Raw genomic sequence first — 25,756 nt, forward strand, 5'->3', positions numbered from 1 at the left:
TTTCTTCACTAATGCATTAATATGATATTTAAAATCTAGATTGTTGTCCAGCCAGATTGTGGACAATGTGCAACAATTAAACATCACATACTTTGCAGGAGAGCCATGAAACAGGTCTGGAGTCTGTAATCAACAAAGTTGCCACATTCAAGTATGTAATTGACTCTAAATCAACAAATGGTATTTGTTTTCAGGGCTTTTTCCAGCATGTTTTATGTTTTTTTTTTTTTTCTTTGAACTATAGGAAACCAGGAGTGTCAGGACATGGATTATATCAGGTGAAAAGGGAGCATTTGGTCCAATTCAACCCATTTTTCTACCATTATTCAAGATCACAACACAGCAAGGTACTACAACTAATTAACACTAGTTTAAAGATGGCTTTGTGTTTGATATCATTCATGGTATTCTCTCTGATTTATTCAAGGCTGAAGAGTCCCAAAAGAAGAGGCGTGTTCACGAGGGTGCCGATAAAGGTGACCGCTGCAGATGTCTTCTCACCTACACCACCCTCTCTAGCCATTCACCTGTTTATGAACCAATCATTTGTACCAAAAGATGCTTTTCTGTCTGTTTCCGCTCAGCTCTGCGTCCTCCGGTGCCGCCTCCTTTCTGTACGGCTTTCTCCAGCATCGTACGTCTCCTCTGCTGCGACATCCTCGTCCACGTCCTCAGACGTGTGCTGCAGAGGGCAGCTGAAGAAAAGTCCACTCACTGGACGGAGATAATGATCCAGCGGGTAACAGAACTGCATAGATCTTTGCTTTGCTTGTTACCTTCACCAAGGAGGTTATGTTTTCATTGATGTTTGTTGGTTGGTTTGTTTACATGCCACCTTCCCGGTACAGCACTGTGCCCAAAGCCTGACGCCACCACTAGCTTTCCTTGGTTTAGTTCAATTTTTCACAGTGGTCATTTTGAAATGGTAAAACATTAAATAGTAGGAAATATACAATATTTGTATATTGTAGATGGTATGTATATTTTTATATACGGTAATACAGTGGTGCCTTGAGGTATGAGTTTAATGTGTTCCGTGACCACGCATGTAACTCAAATCACTTTGATCTCATATGATCTTTCCCTATTGAAATGAATGGAATTGCAATTAATCTGTTCTAGCCTCCCAACAAAAAACATTTTGAGAAAAGTAGCACTCTATAATATTTTACTGTATAAAACAGACAGTAATAACATAATTAAATGTAAATACATAATTAAAAATAATTAACCAGTTTTTGTCACACTTTCAATCAGTTGAATGGCCATTGTGCTGCTGCTTGCCTTGGCCATCTGCGGACAGTATAAGACAGACAGATGGATTTACTGTACATGGACGTGTGTACAGTATAGACGTCACAGTTTCTCTCAGCTCCTTGCAGAGGGTAAAGGATAGAGATGCCAACCTATAGAAATTCACTTCCAGAACTATTTTTCCAAATTTGTTTGAATTTCCATATTTTAAAAATGTTGTCAAGAACATTACAGTGAGACAGTTATTGCAGTATATTATGTAATAGGATAAAAAATTATTCTGCATACTGTTCCACTCTATAATCGTAATCGTTAATATATTTTGTCCACAATATTTTTAACTTTTTAAAAAAACTTTTTCTTTTTTTTTTTTAACATCAGTTTTGTAATGGCAAACGCAATTGCAGCCTGAATCAAACTATATGAGATTTCGACATGCCATCGTCCAAAATATCAGTGGCTATTAATTCGCCTCTACCAATTCTGTTTTCAAACTTGTACAAAGTAAGGGTTATGCCACCAAATATTAAATGTTGTTCACTTCTTTTTAAAATTTATACTCTAGATTGTATCCATTCACTCATTTAAATCTCAGTTCACAAGCATTTAAGCCTTTGGAGAAGACTACAAATACACTTTTCCTTGTATCACACAGGCCCTGCACCTTATTGGCCAGGCGTTGCTTGAAGAAAAAAGCCAGCTTGAGGACAGCGCTTCAGAGGAAGTGACCTTCGATTTCAGCCTCAAGGCTCGCAGTAAGTCAGCTTCTTCTCAGATGTATGAAATAGAAAAGGATTCTGTCATTTTCTGCAATGTTTTGTGTACTTCCGTCTCTTTTCTTCCAGGAGTTGGGTTTGAGCACAGCAAGTCTCTGTTCCTCTTGCTGTCAAAAATTAAGGGTGTTCGTTCGCTTGAAACCCAAAAAGACATGATCACATGGCTACTACGGGTAATTAACCCCATCAGCTAGTTTACATTAGCAATCATAAATCATATATAATTTTTATATTGGCCATCATTGTTTTGTATGAATATCCTTTGGTAGATGTTTGATATTGTCAAGTGCCTCAGAGAGAAATCCACTCCAACTGCCTCCATGAGTGTGGAGACAGGCAAGCCTGAGGAGGTAACTACTACGACATAGTTATTACTTTATAATTCTCTCTTGGCCTGTAAGTGAGCAGTATCAATGTCTCTTTTTTTATTTGATGCCACAGAATGCTCACGACAAAGAAAAAGCTGAGCGCAAAAGAAAGGCCGAAGCAGCCAAACTTCACCGCCAGAAAATCATGGCCCAGATGTCAGCCATGCAGAAAAACTTCATAGAGTCCAACAAAATACTTTATGACAATATGCCAGAGAGCATGCAGGGAGAGCCTGTTACATCTACAGAGAGGTAAGGAGAGCTGTTTCAAAAACCTTCTTCATTGGTCTCAAATGACAATTCCATCAATTTGACTTGTGATATCAATTCCTCCGGCAGGCCCATGGAGCAGAAGGAGCTTTGCGTCGCTGTGGGGCCCCATCGAGGGTCTACCCCCGCCGAGAGGGATGTGCTGACATGCATTCTTTGTCAGGAGGAGCAGGAAGTGGCCTCCCAGGCTCCGGCCATGGTACTGACTGCATGTGTGCAGAGATCCACAGTGCTGACCCAGTGCAGAGGAAAGATACCTGCCAGCAGTCCAGACGGTCAGCCTCCATTCACTGAGACATACAGTGACTAAAGTCTTGGGCCAAAGTCTTCGGCCACCACTTAATACTGTTGTTGTTTTAATGGCCTGAGTGGTAAAACAGTCAATTGTAGGACAAATATAGTTAGCATTTTGTCTCAATTAATACAAAGTCTTTGTTGAGGGTTTGCACATGGGCCAAGGAACAGTCCACCCTCCAGAATCATAATGGAAGTAATCCTCAATGGAAGTCTGCGCTGTATTTCAGATTGAATGGCCTCTTTGCACATAATACTGTGATATCACGTCCCTTGCGGATAATAGTTTACCCTTTTCTATTTTGGCGAACCATTACAGCAGTGTATTCATAGTGTGGAGTCAACACCCAAGTATGAGCCTTAAAAAGAGATAATTTATCCCACCTCCACCCCGGAAGCAACACAAAACGGTACCGTGAACATTTTTGTGCTCCTTTGTGCACATCATCATCCAAAATCGACGGCGTTTTAAGCGACCTCGGAGTTCCCAGCAATGTTTAACTCACTCATGATTACGTGTATTGTTCTGTTCCAGAACCTGCTTTCCTCGACACCGCAGTGCATGAAAACATAAAATTAAAGGGAGAAATAGACTCCTTAAAGAAAAAGAGCAAGCAGCTAATAATTAACTCCACATTTGGATTATAAAGAGTCACCGGATCTGATGATGACGACATTGGATTCTATACATAATGTTAAGCAGCCCTACATTTACACTGTGATGTTTTTTGTGCTTCGTCATGGATTTGAAGCAGAAAGCTTTTACACCGACGCGCCCTATTTGTCTTTATTTGACAATAACAATGCCAAACACAGATGTAAAAAAAACAAAAACAAACGAACGCAGTGTTAGATATTTTCTGCTTAAATCACTGAAGATGTTCATTGTAACATTAATACGTTACCACACATATATTCCATCACTAACCAGGATTGTTTATTAGGATATTGATAACCTGTATCTAACGTCACCACAACGTTAAAAAGAATATTGAGTTGTGCCTTCATATTTGTGGATGTAAGAAGAGGTAAACTGTACATCTTTAAAGCCCTTTTCTAAATTGCTGCACAGTTCTTTGGAAGAGGACTTACAAAGACGATGTACGTCTGCGATATTTTTGGGCGGGTCTTAAAACATACCAAGTCGAATAATGCCATTTTTTCAAACTGGAAACGAGATATTTCAGAAATGTGGGAGATTACGTGCAAAGAGCGCAATGGATGTACTTTATTGTTCTCATCAGGGAAATTTGTCTTGGACAACGTGCTGCTGAAGACAACGTTCACATTTCCAAACATACTTAAAATTTGATACTAAATCCTTTATTTCTAACAAGCAGTGGCGCAGCCATAAAAAAGTGATGTGGTAACTAAAACTGAATAACATACCAGTAATGTTAACATTTGCACAGTTAAGTTATTTTATGGACGAAAGTATTTTCTGAAATGAGACTCATTTTCTGTGTGTGCGCATGGGTGCGTGTGTGTTTTTATGTATTTTTTTTTAAAGAAACAGGAACATCATACCCATCATTCATGCCTCCTGACCTGGCTGTAGGCACGCACACAGGCAGCTGTGGACATGTCATGCATGCCACATGTTGGCAGAAGTAAGTAAGCCATTGATAAGAGCAGGTATTAGTGTGATCATTGATTGATTGAATGTTAATAATTGGGTGGATTGTGTGGAATTGGTTGTTGACTAATAGTGTCTTGAAACAACAAAGTGCAAAATAGAGTGCACTACTTGGCTGCAACTAGCAGAGGTGGTGTTACTCCATTCTCAACCATTTTGCTGTCTTAAGAAGTACATGACATCAGCTATGGGAAGTTAACATATATCCACATAATGGATTTGTTCGGTATGACACTGACATGGAAACGAGAGTTCAAAGGGATTCTCCCATTCTGTTATAATTTAAAAAAAAATAATTAATTGAGCTTTAATTTTTCCCATTGCTGATCAAGGAAATCTAGTCCAGCCCTAGAAGACCACATCCTCATCTGTGGTTTTATATAACCATGTTGCACTGCTATTCCTTGTTTGATTTAATACAAGCAAATAATCAATTGCTCACTTCAGTCAGCCGAGTTTCCTAAAGCTCTTAAAGTAGCTGCCATTAGGGCTCTTCTAAAAAATTTAACGCTGGACGCTTCCATGTTAGCAAGCTGTAGACCCATCTCAAATCTGCCCTTCATAGCCAAGAATGTTGATAAAATTATTTATAATCAACTCAGCAATTTCTTGAACTTAAATGGACTTTTTGACAAATTTGAATCAGCTTTCCGAACTCTTTGCAGTACAGAATCAGCTCTTATCAAAGTGTTAAATGATATAAGGTTCAATACTGACTCGGGAAAGGTGTCAGTTCTGGTATTATTGGATCTCAGTGCGGCTTTTGATACGGTAGATCATAATATACTGCTGAACAAGTTGGAAACGTGGGTTGGACTAAATGGAACAACAAATATGGTGTGTAAAATGTGCTGTGGATAATGCATAAATGCATGCTTTAACACATTATAATAGTTGAACCTAAGTTTCTACCAAACTCCAAGGAATAAACCATTACATTTTAGTTCTGGTCTTGTTAGAACTCAGTGCGGCTTTTGATACGGTAGAACATAATATACTGCTGAACAGGTTGGAAACGAGGGTAGGATTAAATGGAACAATCCTTAAATGGTTTAGGTCCTACCTGGAGCAAAGGAGTTATTTCGTAACCATTGGAAGTGTTCAATGTCATCGAATGGCAATGACCTATGTGGTCCCACAAAGGCCAGTTCTTGGACCCTTCCTGTTCAGCCTGTATATGCTACCGTTGGGTCAAATTCTTCAGAACCTTAATGTTGCCAATCATAGCTATGCAGATGACACAGTTATATCTAGCAGTGTCTCCAGAGGACTACAGTTCATTCAAAGTGTTGTGTCACTGTCAAAAAAAGATAACTGGATAAGCCAAAACTTTCTTCCATTAAATCACAACAAAACAGAGATAATTGTTTTTGGCAGTAAAGAAAAGAGGATTGCTGTTTGTAAATACTTGGAGTCACTCTCTTTAAAAACAAAAGACCAAGTCAGAAACCTTGGTCTACTGATAGATTCCAACCTGACTTTCAACAGTCATATCTAATCAATTACTAAAACTGCCTTCTACCATCTGAAGAACATATCCAGAGTGAAGGCTTGCATGTGTCAAGCAGACCAGGAGAAGCTCATCCATGCTTTTATCTCAAGTGGACTTGATGCCTGTAATGGTCTTCTGACTGGACTCCCCCAAAAGAGGATTAATCAGCTGAAACTTATTCAGAATGCTGCACCTCGGGTTCTGACCATAACAAAGAGGTCAGAACATATTACTCCGATTCTGAAGTCTCTGCACTGGCTTTCAGTCAGCTTTACAATAGATTTTATAGTTCTGCTTCTGGTCTTTAAATCACTAAATGGTTTAGGTCCTCAATACCTGAAAGAAATACTAATGGAATATAAAGCCAGCAGGGCGTTGAGATCTACAGACTCAGATCAAATAGTGGAGTACAGAGTCCAAAGCAAACATGGTGAAGCAGTATTTAGGTGTGATGCTGCACACAAATGGAATAAGTTGCCAACAAGTGTGATGCCATCCCCAAGTGTGAATGTTTTTAAGTCCAGGTTAAAAACTTCTTTTTTTTTCCTCATGCTTATTAGAGCATTTCCACTTTTAAACGATCTTTCTTGCACTGTACGCTGTTTTAATTGTATTTTTTATTTTTCTCTTTGTTTTAAATGTTTGTAAGCTGTTTTTTAAAATGTTTTTAATGATGTAAAGCACATTGAGTTATCTTGTGTATTTAATACGTTATATAAATACATTTGCTTTGCTAAAAGGTATTTCGAAGCAGTCCAGAACACAACCAGAAACCGACTCCACGCTGAACTGATCATCGACCTTGAGAATGGGGAGTACTTGTGTCCTCTGTGCAAGTCACTATGTAACACCGTTGTCCCCCTCATCCCCCTGGAGCAACTCGTATTCAACTAGTGAGTCTGATCCACCTCCTTTGTCAGTGAGGGCTACACACGTGGAACTGTATGCATTATTTCATTGTACACATGTTGTTTGTCTTTGCAGTGAAAATGCAGAGATAATTGGTCAACATTTGACCCTGACTCGCTGGATCCATATCCTTGAAGCCAGGATTAAAGGACTCAAGTCTGTCATGCAGGATAATGGTGAGATAGGTACATTCATCTACTAGTATATGGACGCAAGTGTTGTGACACCCAATTAAAATTTCTCACGCTTTCCTGCAGATTGCAACAAGGAAAGCACTAATGATGGCGATGCATTCTTATGTGGGGAGAGTCAACCAGATTTCAGGGCCATACTGAGTTATGGCGTACAAGAACCGTGAGGAATCCTCTTTCTGTATCACGTGTTCGTTTTAAGCGTTGATCTTGATCCGTGTTTTTTTTTTTTCTCTTTTTCTCCCAGGAGAAAGTTCTCTGACAGTATAGCAGAGATGCTGGCTGTGTGTGCCACCACGGTCCATAGAGTTGGGCTTCAGACGGTACCGAATGAGCTGTGCCCACGTGTGCCCCTTATGGCCTGGAACACTTGTGCCTTCACTATTCAGGCCATCGGTGTGACTTTTCTTCCCCCCCTCTTTTTAAAAGCTTCTTAATGTTCACCATCAACACTATTATGAATGTGAATGCTGTGTCTTCACAGAAAACATTTTGCTGGAAGACGACAAGCCACTCTTTGGGTCCTTACAAAATAGACAGGTTGGTCAGAAACACAAGCACGTCTGTATATTATATATTTATACACGTTTTGATGTCATTGTAAAATGCTTCTCTTTTGTAGCTGGCAGGTCTGAAGGCGATTGTTCAGTTCTCAGCAGCACAGAGAATTAAAAGCTCCCAGGCTGTAATCCAAAGACACTTCACAGATATGTTGGCAGGTACAACATCTTAATACAAGACATTTGCATTTTTCATTCATTATGTGTGACATCTTTTACATCATGAAATGATCTCTCATCCCAGTGCTACTGCCGGTCGTGAGCAGAAAGAACACACCTTCTATTCTGGAAGTCGACTTCTTCCATCTTCTGGTAGGTGGTCATCTGTGGGGGCAATTCAGTTGATATTGGTTCTGTTAATGATAATTATATTACACATTACTGTTAATACACTTATCATATGAGAATCGTTAAGTGCTACAGTTTTAAGCATACAATGAGAAAAAAAAATAGCCAGTGTATTTTATGAATGAATTTGAGCTTTTAAGCACTCTGTGGGGTAATAAAAAACCATCGCCTCTCTAAATCTAATATTTATGCTACTTACTATAAAGTGGGTGTGTTTAATTACTCAGTTGCTAAGAGTATAGGGTCTTTATTTGAGAGGAGACCTTTAATTTTATACATATGCTTGTGTACAGGTAGAGCTAGACGTGCTGATGTAGACCTAGTGTTAGCTGTTATTTTATTCGAAAGCGGAAATTGACACGTCTTTTTGGGGAGAGGTGTTTATTTATTCAAGTGGACGCCACACTTGATATGGTGTCTTTAAACCCAAGGAGACTATTTCAGAAAATAGGGTAGTCAAAAAACATGGGAAAGATGAAATTGGCACCAATTGCAGAGACAAAATAGTTACTTAGATATAATGTTGAAGGTTAGTGATCCGTTTGGAGTCCTTTCAGATGAGCGCTGGCATCTTTGGATTCTCAAGAAGTGAGTATTCCTGGGTAGTAAATACTGAAGTTATTTTTGTACCTGTGTGTTTTCAGGTGGGTTTAGTCTTGTCTCTGCCCTCGCTGTACCAGGAGGACGCCGTAGACTTGCAGCCGTCTGCTATCAGTTCGGCCTACAACCACCTACACATTCTGCATCTGGTCACAATGGCTCATGTCCTGCAGGTGCTGCTCCTCGCAACAGGTACACACATTAGAAACATAAGAACACAACGTACTCTTTTAGTGCTGCTCATGATACCTCTTGGATCACCAGAAAAAGGTATATGAATGGCCAAAATGTCCAGTGGGAAAAATCACAAATAAATAATCATTAATATTTATACTATTCAGAAACTTGCAATATACACCTTCAGGCATTTATACGGATCTATTTACTATGGGCCATATTCTCCCGTTGGTGCGGAAGTCAGTATTTTATGCGCCTGGCTTGCGCGCTTTCAAGTTACACCGATTCTGCCATAATGACTTCTGACACACCCCTCGCATGTACTCAGCCAGTTTGCGTGCAACGGCTTGAAAGGTGTGAGTTATTGAAGTCTGCAAGTGGGTAGAATTCCCGAAATGTGGATTTTTCCTGAGATGTGAAAGCCTTTGAAATCTACTCAGAATCAGAATCATCTTTATTTGCCAAGTATGTCCAAAACACACAAGGAATTTGTCTCCGGTAGTTGGAGCCGCTCTAGTACAACAGACAGTCAATTTACAGAACACTTTGGGGAGATAAAGACATTGACAAAAAACAATTGTGCAAAAAGATGCAAAGTCCTCTAGCACTTAGAGCAGTTCGAATGACTAATATTGCAATAGTCCGGTGCAATGACCATTGTGCAAAGGGCGCTGAGACTTCAAGGAGTGTATGCGGTTTAAAGTGACGAGCAGTGCAATCATCTGGGACAATGTTGGTTGTGCAAATGTTACAGATACTCCTCAATCAGTGTGCAAATGGAGCAGATGCTACTCTGGCATGAGTGGCCAGTATATGCAAATAGTGCAGCATGGCGAGACAACTACAGTGAGTGCACGGGTAATACATAATTGGCCCCACAGAAATGTGACAACGAACTCAAGTAAAAAAATTTCCAGCTTGTTGTAATGGAATTATAGGTTAGGTGTTTAAGAAGTTGATCGCAAGAGGGAAGAAGCTGTTGGAATGTCTACTAGTTCTAGTTTGCGTTGATCGGTAGCGCCTACCTGAGGGAAGGAGCTGGAAGAGCTGGTGACCGGGGTGCAGACTGTCTGAGAGGATTTTGCACGCCCTTGTCTTAGTTCTGGCAGCGTGCAAGTCCTCAATGGTGGGTAGGGGGGTACCGACAATCCTTTCAGCAGTTTTGATTGTCCGTTGCAGTCGGAGTTTGTCCTTTTTTGTAGCAGCACCAAACCAGACTGTGATGGAAGAACACAGGACTGATTCGATGACCGCTGTGTAGAACTGTCTCAGCAGCTCCGGTGGCAGGTCGTGCTTTCTCAGAAGCCGCAGGAAGTACATCCTCTGCTGGGCCTTTTTGAAGACTCGAAGACTATGTCACACTTTCAATGTGAAATAAGATGGTCACCTGGGAGATGTCAGCACTGCGCGTTTAACAGGCTTAGGGGCATGTGGTTTTGTGTTCTCTAATCTCTATGAATCCTAACACTGCACTTAGGAGTGAACGTGTTTGGAAGGACATCAATAAGAACGCGAGTGAGCCAGCTGTTGATCAGCGTGGCCCAGCAATCATAATAGCATAAATGACGGAGACATAGATCAAATATAAACAGAATTACTTCATATCTAACACACCATCGCGCACTCAAGACAACTGCAGTTTTTGTAAGCAGTTCTTTCAGGCAAACTCTCAAGACTGCATGCCACATGTTTGAAACGAAAAAAGCACGTGCATGAACAATTAATTAATATGGTATGAAATGTTGACATTCCAACGTCGATTGGCGTAATAAGTTCAGGACACATTACGGCCGTTGAGCAGTCGGCAATGGGCCAGCTGTCAGTCACCGTGTGGAGTCAGCCGCTGGGCCGCCAGCAGCAGCCATTGGAGGTTCAGAGCGTGCAAGCGGATCAAAACGTACAATATGATGCTTCACCTTCCTGGAGGTCAAGACTTACTACAGCCTCTGGAGCGCGCTTGAGGAAACCTGCTTCAGTCTTGGGCAGAATACGTGCAAGGCCAGATATGAGAGGGAACCCCCACATTTTAGGGTTAGTCCACCCAACGTGTGAAACATGGCCAGAAGACGCACAGGTGATCGACTGAAGTGGATGGCAGAATGGGCGCAAATGGAAAAAAGCGCGAAGCTGCGTGCCTTTTCTGGCTTAAGCATATGGGAGAATATAGCCCTATATGCACTACAAGAGCTTCTCCAAACTGAATAAATCACAAGCAAATACCCCGCTGGAAGCAAGTTTCTAACTTTGTAAGTACTATCAGTCGAAAATTTGGACATGGTTTCTCATTCAATAACATGAGAAAGTTTGTCCAAACCTTTGCCCAATAGCGCATTTCCAGCCTCTTATCAATTTTTAGTATTTATATGTCCTTATTTTGGATACATTTAAAATAAAAGTCATACTAAACCATGTAGCCAATGTTGGCAAAAAACTCATTAAAACTCATTAGCAATATTTATACCTGTATGTTTTATGTTATTGTTGTTGTGTGTCAAACTATATTTATTTCCCATTAAGGGAAATTAAGGCTCAGAATTCTGGAATATTACCTAATGTTACCTCTCCCTAAACTGTAGTTTAGTTTTAGCATGGCAAAAACACAGCCATCTCTCTCCATGCTATTATCCAATGAGTTTATTGCTGTTTTTTTTATGGTAAAGTAAATATTTTATTGTTTAAAATGATTCCTGTGCAGACCTCCCTGTAGTGGTTGGTAACGAGGAAACCGAGGAGGCTAGAGCAGCAGCAGAACTTCACACTGTTGTGTCACAACACACTGGAAGGTACATCTGATCGTTTATTGTAAGTGTTTTTTAATCCAACAAGACAGGATTGAACTCTCCCTGATATTAATGGGAGCACTTTTCCTTGTTCACTGCCATTGTTTATTATAATTTGCAGTACTTTTTGGATGATGTATTGTGCCTTTTGTCATGTTTGACTGATTGTTGTTTTCTTTCCAGGCTGCTTCCTGATGTGTGCGGCAGCTCTGTGGCTGAAAGAGTTAAGACAGGAATCAACTCTTTTCTGCGCTGTACCGCTCTCTTTTTCAGCTGCCTAACGGGTGTTCGTCCCCCAGAGGAGCTTTTTTCTGCTTCTGGTGGGTGGAGCCATAGTAGAATAGTGTATAGTGAACCCTCGGTATTCCCAACCCCTGACGCGAATAGCAATAAAGGATACCCCCATCCTAAAATCTTGATAACTGCTTGTATTAACAGTTTGTAGTATGTAAAATTTTAATATAATTTAAAACTTATCTTGTAATACTACAATTAAAAATATATGGTTTACAGATTATTTGATTGACGAAGAAATGCACTGGAAGTGCGTGGATGCTGGCATGTATGCCTGTCAGACGTCTACCGGAATCTTCCATCAGGCTGCTGTTCGTTATCAAACCGGCCGGCCAGCTATCAGCTGATGGCTAATGGTTGCTACTTCTCTGGTAAAATGTCCAGCATCTTAGGGCATTACAGAAAGACCACTAAAATAGGCAGATAGGTTTTTCTGTGACGATGCTGACACAGTCCTAAGGTTATTATTACAGTAAATATTTGTTTTGGTTATTAGTGTTAATTAAAAACACTACTCCATCCATTTTCCGTACCACTTATCCTCACAAGGGTCACGGCGTGCTGGAGCCTATCCTAGCTATCTTCTGGCGAGAGACGGGGTACACCCTGGACTGGTCGCCAGCCAATTGCATGGCACGTATAAACAAATGATCCACAGTCACACCTGTGGGCAATTTAGAGTCCTCAATTAACCTCCCATGCTTGTTTTTGGTATGTGGGAGAAAACCGGAATACCTAGAGAAAACCCATGCAGCCACTGGGAGAACATGCAAACTCCACACAGGCGAGGCCGCATTGGAACTCGGGTCCTCAGAACTGTGAGGCAGATGTGCTAAACAGTCGGCCGCCAAACACTACTCCATAAATATAAAATAAATCAGTAAAAAGTACAGCAGTAACTAAGCGTGCTTCTTGTGTCACATGATGATGTACAGTATTCCTATGCCGCGTGCCTTTCGTAACTTTGAATGTTCTTATTTCTTAGCAGTCATAAATTGAGGACCCCCTGTATATAACTTTGTTACAGTATACTGAAGAATCCATGTTGACATTTTGTGTGTGTTGCAGTTTCTTGTCAAGGTCAGATGGAGGCAGTATGCAGCTACTTGGCACTACCCTTCAATGTGTTCCAGCTCTTCCGGGATCACAGAGACACTGTAGCGCCACTGCTGTATAGGTGGGTGTTTAATAATAGCAATAATGTTTTAATATTAAACCTAGATGATTGAATGCACTTGTTTTTTGTTTGTTTTTGTTTTTACTTTAAGGTGGTGCAGCAGCCCAGCAATAACCAAAGCTCTGAGAGGCAAAATTCAGACAGTCAGGTAGTTGATTTTCTCTTTAAATTTATCGACACTAGAATCCACCTATTTAGTCAATAAAATATCGTTCGACAGATACCCAAGGAGAAGAAATCAACTGATCGACCTCCCAGAAGATTACAGTGCTCTGCTCAATCAAGCCAGCCATTTTCAGTAAGTGAACACGCTTCCTTCGTTCCAAGGTAAGGTTTTGGCTTTGGTGTCTCATGTCTTGTGCTTGCCCTGCCTCAGGTGTCCCAAGTCCGCCGATGACGAGAGGAAGCATCCCACTCTCTGCCTATTCTGTGGCGCCATGCTGTGCTCTCAGAGCACCTGCTGCCTCAGTCAGCTGGATGGAGAAGATGTGGGCGCCTGCACTGCACATGCCTCCACCTGTGGCGCGGGAGTGGGGATGTTCCTCAGGTTTTTTTCAAAACCCAAATATAGATTGTTCCTTCAACATGCCCACAGTTTAGTAGTGTAATATCGTTTGTACCTGCTGACAGGATAAGAGAGTGCGAAATTGTACTGCTGGCCAGTAAAACCAGAGGAAGCACATATCCTGCTCCTTATTTGGATGACTACGGCGAGACTGACCCTCATCTCGGGTAGGAATCTTTATTTGGTTGTTTTTTCCCATCATAATAATGCTAATAATGGTAATAATAATAACAGAAATTATACATTTTATTAACCTGTTCCTTTTTGGGCACTCAAGACTAAATAACACAACCACCTAGCGCTTTTTCTCCGTTGTTATACTTTTTAAATTAATTTATTTATTTGGTTTTCCCTCTGCCAGTTTTCTGCCAGTACAGTGGTGCCTTAAGATACGAGTGGACCGACTTACAAGTTATTCGAGATATAAGCCGTCATTCAGCCAATTGTTTTTACTTGTTTGTTTGCTTTGACTTGCGAGCTCGAACTTGAGATACAAGCACTGTATGAAGGCAGTGAACTTAGTTCAACTCACTTCACAACATGCAGCAGTTTAACAAACATTAAAAATTCATTAAAAGGTCTTCAAGCTGTTTAATGCCACTCCCAGTTGAAGTTTACTGTCACACTAAACATAAAACAAAAAGAAATACATGTTTTATATTTCAACCAATCACAAAGGTTTGCCTTGCTAAGTTTTTTTTTTTCTTAATGCTAACAAACAATGCTAAGCACCATCAATCAATTTTCTAAACCGCTTATCCTCACTAGGGTTGCGGGTGTGCTGGCGCCTATCTCAGCTGACTTCTTACTGAGTAGTAGTACTGTAGAAGAAGTCTATTCTTTTTTTGTTTGTGTCTGCGGGACTGTATCATACAGTATGGCGTCCTAGTGGCCAAGTTGGGCACACCAGATGGAAAACCACACTGAATTGGATTGCAGCATTTAATCATAATGCATAACTGGTAAATGCTTAACATTGCATTTAATTGTGTTATTACTCTGTTTTTAATGTTTTTTGTTTTTCCTTATTAAAAGAAACATAAACAAAAAAAATGTTTTTTGGGGCCCTGGAATAGATTAATGCCATTTCCATTCATTTCAATGGGGAAAGATGATTTGTAATATGTGTTTGTCTGTCGATCTCAGAGCCCTACTGGCTTTATATTCCGTTAGCATTTCATTAATGTATTCAGGACCTAAACCGTTTAGTGATTTATAGACCAGTAGCAGAACTTTAAAATCTATTCTAAAGCTGACTGGAAGCCAGTGTAAAGACTTTAGAATTAGAGTAATATGATCTGTAACCTCTTTGTTTTGGTCAAAACCCGAGCTGCAGCATTCTGAATGAGCTCCAGCTGTTTAATGCTCTTTTTAGGGAGTCCAGTCAGAAGACCATTACAATAGTCAAGTCTACTTGAGATAAAAGCATGGATGAGCTTGTCCTGATCTGCTTGACACATGCAAGCCTTCACTCTGGATATGTTCTTCAGAGGGTAGAAGGCAGTTTTAGTAATTTATTTGATATGACTGTTGAAAGTCAGGTCGGAATCTATCAGCACACCAATGTTTCGGACTTGGTCTTTGCTTTTTAAAGAGAGTGACCTCAGGTATTTACTAACAGCAATCCTCTTTTCTTTATTGCCAAAAACAATTATGTCACTTTTGTTGTGGTTTATTTGAAGAAAATTTTGGCTCATCCAGTTATTTATCTGTTTTAGACAGTGACACAAAACCTCTATTGGACTGTCGTCCTCTGGAGACACTGCTAGATATAACTGTGTGTCATTTGCATAGCTATGATAGTCAAAATTAAAGTTCTGAAGAATTTGACCCAAGGGTAGCATATACAGGTTGAACAGGAGGGGTCCAAGAACTGACCCTTGAGGGACCCGATAGGTCATTGCCATTCGATGAGATTGAACCCTTCCAATGATTACAAAATAATTCCTTTCCTCCAGGTAGGACCTGAACCATGTAAGGATTGTTCCATTTAGTCCTACCCTCGTTTCCAACCTGTTCAGCAGTATATTATGATCTACCGTATCAAAAGCCGCACTAAGGTCTAACAAGACCAGAACTAAAATGTAATGGTTTATTCCTTGGAGTTTGGTAGAAACTTAGGTTCAACTATTATAACATGTTAAAGCATGCATTTATGCATTATCCACAGCACATTTTACACACCATATTTGTTGTCCCGTTAAAATTATCCTGTTTTGAAGGGCCAGCTCTGTCTCATGCAGTTGTGTGACGACATACCCCCATTCCATATAATGCTGGGCTAGTAGTGAGTGGCGTGGAGCCTTCGCCTTGCCTTTAGAGTGGCTTCGATTTGTGGGAGCAGAGTCCAGAATCTCTGTAAATTAGTAAACTTAAGTAGTGAATTAGTTGTTACATACAGTGGTGCAGGAGTGCAGAAGGGATGACTCATTTGGGATGACTCACTCATCAATGACTCATTTAAAAAAAATTGCATATAAAAAATTACTTTGATGTTAAATTTGGGGTGGGCAAATACTCCAGAGACCATTTGTATACAAACCTTTAAAAAGTCAATTATCCATAATGTGTCCCTTTTAATGTTGTTAATCAATGGTTGTTGATGTTTGTTTTCCCAAGGAGGGGCAATCCACTGCACCTTTGTCCGGAGCGTTACAAGAAGTTAAAGCAGATGTGGAAGCAGCACTGCATCCTGGAGGAGATTGCACGCAGCCTGGAGTTGGTCAATGTCATGTTTACTTTTGACTGGCAAATGTTGTGATGTTGGAGCCTGTGCAGGGCAGAGTGAAGCTACTTCCCCCCGATGTGCGAATATCCACGCACATTGACGCTTTCTTGGAAGCCAGAGCCTCCTGCTGGAGCTCAGCGAGAGAGAGAGAGAGACAGAGCGAGAGAGAGAGAGAGAGAGAGCAATAGATTTTGGAAGTGTACGATGAAGAAAAGGACAGAGAAAAAAATTGAGGTTGTGTAGTTGATGAGCCTTGTTTTAATTTGTCATCTTTAAGAATGCAAATAACCTGCTAGTAGAGACTTATTCAAATAAGAATATACAGTACATTAGACCCACACACCATCACCTTCATGCTATGATGTTGTCCATGAACTTTTTTGATATTTGGTATCTCACTAGCATAGCATCTGACAAGCAACTACCTGATATTTCCTTATATTTTTTCCCATTTAAACCCCCCTCTTCTGGAGTTTCTCTATCATACTACATGGATCAGGCCAGCATATACACGGTACTGTATTGATTGAATGTAACCTTCTCCTGATTAATGAGTTCACTTTTCAATACTGAAATCAAAAAGTATTTCAAAGTTTATTGCAAAATTTTTTCATCATGTTACCCTTTGGAATCTAGGTGAATTTAGTATGTTTTGTGCTGTTTGATAGCACAACATGGTAATAAAATCAGCAGTCTATCTAATCAATAAGTCTCTTCCTTATACATATGTACAGTACATAAACAAATGGAATAGATTGTAGAAATACCATAGCGGATTGTTGATTAAACATGTTTGAACTCCGGTCAAGGCAAGTTCTTGCTTTTATTCAAGCCGCAGTCCAGTGGATACAAAAATTCTACAAATCCCTGTTCAAATGCCAGGTTTTTGTGACAAGAAAACAAGTGAGGGAGGCTGCCAAGAGACAGAAGAAGCTGCAGGAGGTTCAGGCAAGTACTGGCAGTTAGTACATGTGACGACAATCTCTCATCTTTATATTTCTGGGCTGTAGGGTGGGATGGCAAGAGAATCCTTATCTTAAAAGGGAAGAAACCCACACGTGAGAGGCTTGTTGAACCCAAGGTTGAACCATTTGGCCATAATTTCAAAAGTTCTGTTTGGTGCAACCACAACACTGCTCCTCAACTTTGGAGGTCTCTCTCTCTCTCGCTCTCGCTGTCTCTGTCTCTCTCTCTCTCTCGCTCTCAGCTGGTACAGGACTCTTACTCAATGTGGAGGGAATTATGAACAGTTCCAAATACTGTACCAGTCAGTGTTCGCATAAAACATTCAGGGTTCTGCTAGAAAGCTAAACAAATGTCAGGAAACTTGTGCTGACAACCATTTAACAAGAGTTTGAATGTGATTGTTTAATTCTGAACACAGCCACATGCTGTTATTAGAGGGTGAGCACATTTGAGCAACCACTGTCTCAGTTGTTTATTTTTACTTTCCCTCTCTTCAGAGTTCATTTTTTCTCAATTGGATTGTACAGGTTGTAAGTCACAATGGTGGAATTTTTAAAATTTTTCTTTTTTATGTCACTGAAACCTGGCATCTAAACAGGGGTGTGTAGATATTTTATATTGCCTGTAAATGAACAAAAGTCAGACTTATCCATTGAGGAGTTGGACTAGATCCATTAGTTTCCCCTTTAATTTTATGCTTCTAATGTTGAGTGAACACTTTTCTATCCCAGTATGAGGTTCTGTAAAGGCATGCACTGATGAGTTTGGTGTGGAAGAAAATGGACAGAACCCTGACATTAACACCATCAAAAACCAAAATTAGAACAGAGATTGTGAGCCAGACCCTAGCTGGCGTCCAACAGCAGTGACTTTACATGGATGATGAATGGACAAAGTAGTCCCATTGACACTCCAAAATGCAGAAAGCATGGAAGCTATTGACAAATTTGAGATTTTCCTCAATTCTCAAGTGTTCATGTGGCCAGGGGTCCTATTGGTTTTGTTTTACAGCTATTCTACCCCACAAAAAGATCAGTTCAAAATGTTTAGTTGGATTGTGAGTAGATGTAAACTTGATACCAATACTACTTCTCGAAGTTCAAAAAGGCATCACAGTTTCTTTGAGCAGCACACAAGTTCTCCAAAATCTTGCATGTTATAAGGTTTCATCCAAATATTTGAACATACTCATTGATAAGTCTTCCTTCAGGTGGTGTGTGGAGAGTGGAGTCTAAGGCGAGGCAAGGTCACAGCATCCACAGCCACACTGAAACCCCTCAAGTAACAGAGGCAAGTCCTTTAGGATGTTTTACCCTGTTTTAAAAAGGCTTCTGATTGAGTCAATAGTTTTAGCTCATCATGTACGCACACTCTTGAAATGTTATGGATTTGACTGATGGATGGTCAATTTGAACATCAGTTAAATTGTTCAGAAATTATCTACAAACTGTCCATTCTGCTCCTCCAAGTTTAAAAAAATGTGTGACGTTAAATATGAGCGTGGCATCTTTGTTTCCTAAATGATATGTCCTGTAGTCCAGACCATTTAACAGTTCCTGGTCAGCTAGCTACAGGTATTTGCTGGGGAGGCACATTGTCCGGCCCATAGTGGGCTTTGGAAGTGGAGGGCACGTTGATGTTGGGGTCCCCGTTGTTGGCAGTGTCCACGTGGTTGTTTTTGCTGAGGGTCTTGATGATATTCAGATTGCTTCGAGCCGTTTCTATGAAGCTGTTCTCCAGCAGCCAGCCGTCAGACTCGCAGTCGGGGTCTCCAAGTCTCAGCATATTCTCCAAGGATGTCTGGAGGTAACGTACACCTGTCAACACCGACAGCTAAAACAAGACACAAGAGAGTCATTGATCTCTTGGATTTCAAACAGGTACATTTATAGCACATAAAATGTGGATGTATAATACAATCCCAATTCCAATGAAGTTGGGATGTTGTGTTAAACATAAATTAAAATAGAATACAATGATTTGCAAATCATGTTCAACCTATATTTAATCTAATACACTACAAAGACTAGCTATTTAATGTTCAAACTGATAAACTTTATTGTTTTTAGCAAATAATCATCATCTTAGAATTTTATGCCTGCAACACGTTCCAATAAAGCTGGGGCAATGCCCATCGAGACAATGGTTCTAAAGAAAATGAGTTGGACTAAGTTAAAGGATGACATGAGACCTAGAAACCTTCTGGCATGTTAACATGAATGAACAACTTTGTTACTATGCCAACAATGTATTGTGACATGTAGAACAATGAATTACTTTTCCATCAGATGGCAGAAGGTCCAATTAAGAAACCAGAAAGAAGTCCAGATGTCACACTGAGATTTATTTATGAGTAAATTGAGACGAGATCATCCTAATTTTAGTATTCTGTATACACTTTTCTTTAAACGATGCCTTTTCTGTTTGGTGGTGTGCTGTAAGAATGTAAAATATGTGACTCATTGGCTCAATAAAGGTTGGGAAACAGTGATCCAGAAGACTGCAATGACTGACCTCAAAGAGCCATGTGATCAGTACTGTGAGACCGATGGAATGTATGATGCCACTGTAGTAGTCCAAGAGAGCCTGGTGACACCCTTTGGTCCACAGGTTGAGCTGCTCCGTTTGGTGGTCGTAGTTGAAGTGGGCCGAGTTGTTCCTAATCTGCTGCTGGATGCACGGCCGTGGGGAGTTGATGTTGCAGCAGCTGAAGGGGACACCGTCCATCAGGTACTTGCCTTCCACATTGCTCCTCAGGCGACTACGCACGCAAAACACATGAGAGGTTTAGTATGTGATGTCCGTTGCCGGCCCCTGCCTCCGTGGGCCCCTGAGCAAAATTTTAGTTTGGGGCCTCTTTTTCTCACAGTAATAATGATTATTGATCATTCATTGTTTATTTTCCCCTTGATCGATTATATGAGTATAATACTAAGTACATGAGTGGACTAGGGTTGATTTACACAAAATTTCCAAATGATAACGCACTATTGGGTACAGGTACTGGATGTCATCTAGGCCTACAAAACTAAAAAAGATAAACTAGCAAAGTATGCATTTATGAAAATTCCCATGTGGTTTATTGTTTTTGGTTAAAAAATCATTGAGAGGAGCCAGGTGAGGTGGGTCGGGCATCTGATTAGGATGCCTCTTGGATGCCTCCCTGGTGAGGTGTTGCAGGCATGTCCCCGGGGACGACCCAGGACACGCTGGAGAGACTATGTCTCCCGGCTGGCCTGGGAACGCCTTGGGGTCTCCCCGGAAGAGTTGGATGAAGTGGCTGGTGAGAGTGAAGTCTGGGCTTTCTATGCTAAAGCCACTGCCCCCGTGACTTGACCTCGGATAAGCAGAAGAAAATGGATAGCTTAAAAAAAACAACTGCAACAGCAACAATTATTTGTAGTCCAAGACAGTGGTGTCGTTAGGCCTGTTCTTTAGCCTCCCTAAATAATTTGGTTGTGTTTTAATGCTTTTTTTTTTTTTTTGTTACACCCCAAAAAGTCTTGAATAAGTGGAGATAAACCGAAAAAATTTTTTGGGGATTGGACCCCCCCCCCCCCCCCCCCCACCCCACCCCCCCAAAAATAAAAATAAAATTATTAAAAATTAATTAACCTACCTAACCCTCTATGACAGTATCCGGCCTCGCCTGTGTGGAGTTTGCATGTTCTCCCCATGCCTGCGTGGGTTTTCTCCGGGCACTCCGGTTAGGTAGGTTAATTGAAGACTCTAAATTGCCGTAGGTGTGAACGTGAGTGCGAATGGTTGTCTGTTTATATGTGCCCTGCAATTGGCTGGCAACCAGTTCAGGGTGGACCCCGCCTCTCCCCCAAAGATAGCTGGGATATGCTCCAGCACGCCCGTGACCCTAGTGAGGATAAGTGGTACGGTAAAAGGAAGGATGGAATGGAGTAATATTTTTATTTAACCATTTTAGTCACATATGAGCCCAAAATCTAATCTCTGCGACTTCAAAAATATTTTGGAGGAAATTGATATTGTCAGTAATAAAATGTGTTTCCTTGTATCTTGAAGGTGAAGAATTCAGTCTTGAGGTACTGTCAATAAAAAAAGACAGACTTCAGCATCTGAGTCGCAACAGAGTGATAGATCAATTTGCCACCCTTAAAAACAGACGGCATTCGTTGATGCTTCCACCCACCAATTAGCTGGAGATTGGAGCTGTTAATTTGATTTTGATGACATAGTTAACTCCTCAAAGGGGAACTATTCTCTGTATTTTTTTGTTAAATGAAATGAATGGGGTTGACTTTGTGACAGTCAATTTTTTTTTTGCATACAGTTTTGCATACGCTGTAACAATGTGCAGATACTTTTTCTTTTGTTGTGGTTAATGCTGTAAACATACTTCCTGTGTTTGTGTACTGTGTTAAAAAAAAACAGACTGAATTAACACTGACTGAACTTTTACAAAGTATTGTATTGTTTTAAAATCTGTCCAAAAATGTTATAAAGCTCTTTCTCAGTCTTATTTAGCTGTTCGTAAAATTGTGTGCTCGTGCACTACAATCGCTCACAACCTGTGCATTTCCTAGGGCTAAGCCCCTCCAGTCCATAAAACCTAGTGACGCCCCTGGTTCAAGAACCACATTGGAGTGTAACAACAAATGAACCCACTTAGAAATATAAAAGTAACTTGAAATGTACAAAACATATCACATAAAATAAAAAAAAAAGCAAACAAATGATTTACCTAAACAGAGTGATGACAGTGAAGTGATGACAAAAATGGTCTAAAAAAACTAACACTGTATAAAGTTGAATAATTAGGTCTCAAAACTATGTAACAGTGTTCAAAAGCTTAATAAAAAGTATATTTGTAAAATAAACTACCTTAATTGAATTTTTTTAATGTTACTCTGTTGTTCCTAATACTACTCCAGGCTCGATTGACTTTTAAATGTTTTTAAGGACCCCTAGTGGTCACGGGGCCCTAAACAAGTGCCTAATCTGCTCATGCCCTGTCAGTGTGTTAACAGAGTTCAAGGTGCAGTCCTGTCTTGACTGGTGCCCTGTGCGAGACATCGCTTCTACAGAGGGCAACTCCACAGTGGCGCAAATTCTACCTGCAAGCAGCAATTATACAACCTCAATTCCAAAGATGTTGGGTAAAATGTAAATAAAAACAGAATACAATTATTTGCTAATCCTTTTCAACGTATATTCAATTGAATAAACTACATAGACTATTTAGTGTTCGAACTGAAAAACTAAAAATATTTAATATTCATTCATTTTGAATGTGTTGCCTGCAACATTCAGTAAGCATTAGGGAACAGAGGAAACTAATTGTTTAAGCTTTGTAGATGGAATTCTTTCCCATTCTTGCTTGATTTAAGTTGTTGTATTTTGTGCTTCATAAGGCATTGCACAATTTCAATGGGTGACATGTCCGGACTGCTGGCAGGCCATTCTAGTGCCTTCATTCTTACTATGAAATCCTTTACACAATGATGCCCGTCTTTAATGCAATGCTGCCCGAGGGATTGAAGGTCACAGGAATTCAATGTTGTTTTTCAGCTTTGCTGCTTACGTGCAGAGATTTCTCCAGATTCTCAGACTCTTTTGATGATATTATGGACCGTAGATGATGAAATCCCCAAGTTCCTTGCAATTGTACCTTGAGAAATATTGTTCTTAAACTGTTGGACTATTTGCTCGCACAGTTATTCAAAATGTGGTGAACCTCACCTCATCCTTGCTTGTGAGCAATTAAGCCTTTTGGGGATGCTCCTTTTATAGCCAATCATGAAACTCACCTGTTTCCAATTAATGTGTTCACCTATATAATGTTCCAATCAAGTGTTTTTTGAACATTCTCTACTGTCCCAGTCTTTTGTTGCCCCTGTCCCAGGTTTTTGGAACGTGTTGCACGCATCACATTCAAAATGAGAGAATGATGGTAAAATAACAATCACGTTCATCAGTTTAAACAGATTAAATATTTATCTTGCAGCGTATTCAATTGAATTTAGGTTGAAAATAATTTGTAAGTCATTGAATTCTGTTTTTATTTACATTTAGGATCATAAGATCACAGCTTCAGTGGACTTGGGGTTGGTATATACTATATTTATTTGTTATCATGATGGCAATAAGAAAACATTTCACGTAGCATTTTGGGGCAAGCGGGCATGTTGTCGCTTCCCTAGAAATGCCACCCTGTGCAGCCACACATATTGCACATCCCAGAAACCGCCACTGGTGCTGATTAAGGTGTGCATGGTACTTACTCAACCACCTCTCTGTGAGACATGTCCAGGTAGCGATTGCTGATCCACTGGATTCGGAGCCAGTCCGTGTAAGCCTTGTTGCCGCAGCATTGGAACTCTATCTGCAGCATGTCCACGGCACGCTTCAGGAAGCATCTTCCCGGTGTGTCCGTGTCCTTGTAGTACTTCATGGCCTGGCTCAGGCCTTCTCTCAGGGACTCATCCAGGTCCCAGTGCATGGTGTAGCACATGAGAGCCCCCACCAACACACAGAAGGTGAAGAAGAAGGTGCATACAATGTAGGGCAGCATGATCAGCTTCCAGCGGAGGAACTTGGCCGTGTCGGCGCAGTCGTAGCAGATCTTCCCGCCCAGGAAGTTAATGGCGCATGCGATGAGGCCGACAGATATGAGCATGTTAGGGACGTACTGAATGTCCGTGTCGGCCATCAGCTCCTGCCGCTTGTTGAGCGCCACCTTAAGGAAGAGGCCCAGGCTAAACAGGATCACACCTGTCACCACGGAGATCCAATTTAGGATCCAAAGGACCTGAGCTAGTTTGTCCCTCTTGGTCTTGGTAAAGGTCACTTTCAAAACAGCCATTGTTTATATGTCCTGTGTTTCCTGTGGATGGATTAGTTTATTTATTTGGAGTAACTGACGATTCGGTCGGAAGATGTAAAGAGTTCTCCAAGAGGCCTTTCATAAGCAGCTTAGCCTAGGTAATGCTGTTATTTTTGTGTGTGTATTATACATTATTCTATATGCTATGACTACAAATGTTAGCGAATATCAAAAAAGTATTTATTTCTGGAATGACAAAGTGTCTTACAATGCCAATAGAGTGAAGTTATTCAAGAAAAACCATCAGCTGATAAGCTGCTGCTTGCCACTTACCTTAACCTGCTTGGCAATTAATAGAAGGCTCCAAAAAAGGCTCGTCATTTTTTCAACTCATCTTTTTCTTCTTGTTGACTTCCGGACATGCTCAAATAAAGCAAGGACTATAGTATAGTAAAAGTAGTAGTAGACAGACAGATTGTATAAAGGCAGGCGGTAGCACTAGTAGCTAAACAATGACCCTCCTCCTAATCCCCTTTAATCATTATTCAGCCCTGCTACTGACGGATTTGCACCCACCTTCTGCTACCTGTGCAAATTTAACTCTCCTAGCTCTGGGGAAAGTAATGACTGATCTGCGTGTGTGTGTGTAAATTCTTTTGTAGTATTTTTTTGTGGGACAAATAATACACTGTATTTCTTCAAATACTTTGGCCTTCAAACTAATAGAAGCCATGCTCCCAATTAACTGTGCCATCCACCTGAATGTCCCCTTCCAACCAAAGAAAAACGCATATATTTACCTTCACTGTGCTAGATACTGTGGATCAGATTCAGAATCATCTTTATTTGCCAAGTATGTCCAAAAAAAACACAAGGAATTTGTCTCCGGTAGTTGGAGCCGCTCTAGTACGACAACAGACAGTCAATTGACAGAGAACACTTTTGAGACATAAAGACATTGACAAAAAAAAAAAAAAAAAAGTCACTGATCAATAAAGGGTTGCTAGTTTTTTTTTTTTTCTTCTGTTTGGTAAGCACATCTATCTCACAGTTCTGAGGACCGGGGTTCAAATCTGGCCTCGCCTGTGTGGAGTTTTTATGTTCTCCCTGTGCCTGCGTGGGTTTTCATGTGAATGGTAGTTTGTTTATACTGTATGTGCCCTGCTATTGGCTGGCGACCAGCTCAGGGTTTATGCCGCCTCTTGCCTACGACCCTAGTGAGGATAAGCATTATGGAAAATGGATGGATGGATGATAGATACTGTGGATAGATCTTATGCGAGAAAATGACATTGGATACTACCATAGTGTATGTTGAAGTAGCACTCACATTCACACCTATGGGCAATTAAGAGTTTTCAATTAACCTTCCATGCATGGTTTTGGGATGTGGGAGGAAACTGCACTACCCGGAGAAAACCTACGCAAGCACCGGGAGAACATGCAAACACAGGCGAGGCTGAATTTGAACCCGGGTCCTCAGAACTGTAGGCCAAATGTGCTAACCAATCTGTCACCGTGCTGCACCCCGTGAAAATAATTGAATAGTATTAAATGAATACCTCTCATGACAGT

At 40.6% G+C, this 25,756-nt stretch overlaps 3 protein-coding genes across 8 annotated transcripts in view; 2 read left to right on the top strand and 1 right to left on the bottom strand.

Moving 5' to 3' along the window:
- ubr1 (ubiquitin protein ligase E3 component n-recognin 1) overlaps positions 1-17,222 on the top strand; it is a 31,166-nt gene extending 13,944 nt beyond the window's left edge. The window contains exons 22-47 of one of the 3 annotated variants that reach the window (XM_061695362.1): positions 99-151; positions 245-347; positions 428-476; positions 585-739; positions 1,910-2,009; positions 2,100-2,203; positions 2,300-2,380; positions 2,472-2,650; positions 2,738-2,943; positions 4,479-4,572; positions 6,831-6,983; positions 7,075-7,184; positions 7,257-7,353; positions 7,438-7,586; positions 7,675-7,730; positions 7,813-7,909; positions 7,995-8,062; positions 8,743-8,890; positions 11,571-11,658; positions 11,839-11,975; positions 13,018-13,126; positions 13,218-13,274; positions 13,347-13,424; positions 13,503-13,673; positions 13,757-13,858; positions 16,311-17,222. In XM_061695362.1, the coding sequence (XP_061551346.1) occupies positions 99-151; positions 245-347; positions 428-476; positions 585-739; positions 1,910-2,009; positions 2,100-2,203; positions 2,300-2,380; positions 2,472-2,650; positions 2,738-2,943; positions 4,479-4,572; positions 6,831-6,983; positions 7,075-7,184; positions 7,257-7,353; positions 7,438-7,586; positions 7,675-7,730; positions 7,813-7,909; positions 7,995-8,062; positions 8,743-8,890; positions 11,571-11,658; positions 11,839-11,975; positions 13,018-13,126; positions 13,218-13,274; positions 13,347-13,424; positions 13,503-13,673; positions 13,757-13,858; positions 16,311-16,452 (2,886 nt within the window). In that variant the 3' untranslated portion in view covers positions 16,453-17,222. Of the gene's footprint in view, positions 1-98; positions 152-244; positions 348-427; positions 477-584; positions 740-1,909; positions 2,010-2,099; positions 2,204-2,299; positions 2,381-2,471; positions 2,651-2,737; positions 2,944-4,472; positions 4,573-6,830; positions 6,984-7,074; positions 7,185-7,256; positions 7,354-7,437; positions 7,587-7,674; positions 7,731-7,812; positions 7,910-7,994; positions 8,063-8,742; positions 8,891-11,570; positions 11,659-11,838; positions 11,976-13,017; positions 13,127-13,217; positions 13,275-13,346; positions 13,425-13,502; positions 13,674-13,756; positions 13,859-16,310 lie in introns of all 3 variants that reach the window. The other 2 variants (XM_061695361.1, XM_061695363.1) reach the window with 2 other exon arrangements.
- Positions 16,562-24,745, bottom strand: prph2la (peripherin 2-like a). 2 transcript variants are annotated; one of them, XM_061695370.1, is made up of 4 exons: positions 24,515-24,745; positions 23,640-24,241; positions 19,900-20,146; positions 16,562-19,185 (listed from the first exon to the last, which is right to left on the bottom strand). In XM_061695370.1, exons 2-4 carry the CDS (start codon positions 24,218-24,220, stop codon positions 18,946-18,948), a joined length of 1,068 nt encoding a protein of 355 aa, XP_061551354.1. In that variant the 5' UTR covers positions 24,221-24,241; positions 24,515-24,745; the 3' UTR covers positions 16,562-18,945. The 2 variants fall into 2 exon arrangements, with proteins under 2 accessions (XP_061551354.1, XP_061551353.1); XM_061695369.1 differs by having other exon boundaries at positions 16,562-19,218.
- Positions 17,294-25,756, top strand: part of eif2ak4 (eukaryotic translation initiation factor 2 alpha kinase 4) — a 38,408-nt gene continuing 29,945 nt past the window's right edge. For all 3 annotated transcript variants that reach the window (XM_061695364.1, XM_061695365.1, XM_061695366.1), the window contains exon 1: positions 17,294-20,115. The gene's annotated coding sequence lies outside the window, so the exon portion shown is untranslated. The remainder of the gene's footprint in view (positions 20,116-25,756) is intronic.

This window comes from Phycodurus eques, chromosome 14, assembly GCF_024500275.1.
Source record: "Phycodurus eques isolate BA_2022a chromosome 14, UOR_Pequ_1.1, whole genome shotgun sequence".
Classification (NCBI taxonomy): domain Eukaryota; kingdom Metazoa; phylum Chordata; class Actinopteri; order Syngnathiformes; family Syngnathidae; genus Phycodurus; species Phycodurus eques.

Bases quoted from the DNA above. Each gene is read 5' to 3' on its own strand.
- prph2la (XM_061695369.1), bottom strand. From the start codon at position 24,220: ATGGCTGTTTTGAAAGTGACCTTTACCAAGACCAAGAGGGACAAACTA. The intron at 20,147-23,639 runs GTAAGTACCATG...TTGCGTGCGTAG, and splicing joins TCTCACAGAGAGGTGGTTGA to TCGCCTGAGGAGCAATGTGG. The intron at 19,219-19,899 runs GTCAGTCATTGC...GTCTTGTTTTAG, and splicing joins TGATCACATGGCTCTTTGAG to CTGTCGGTGTTGACAGGTGT.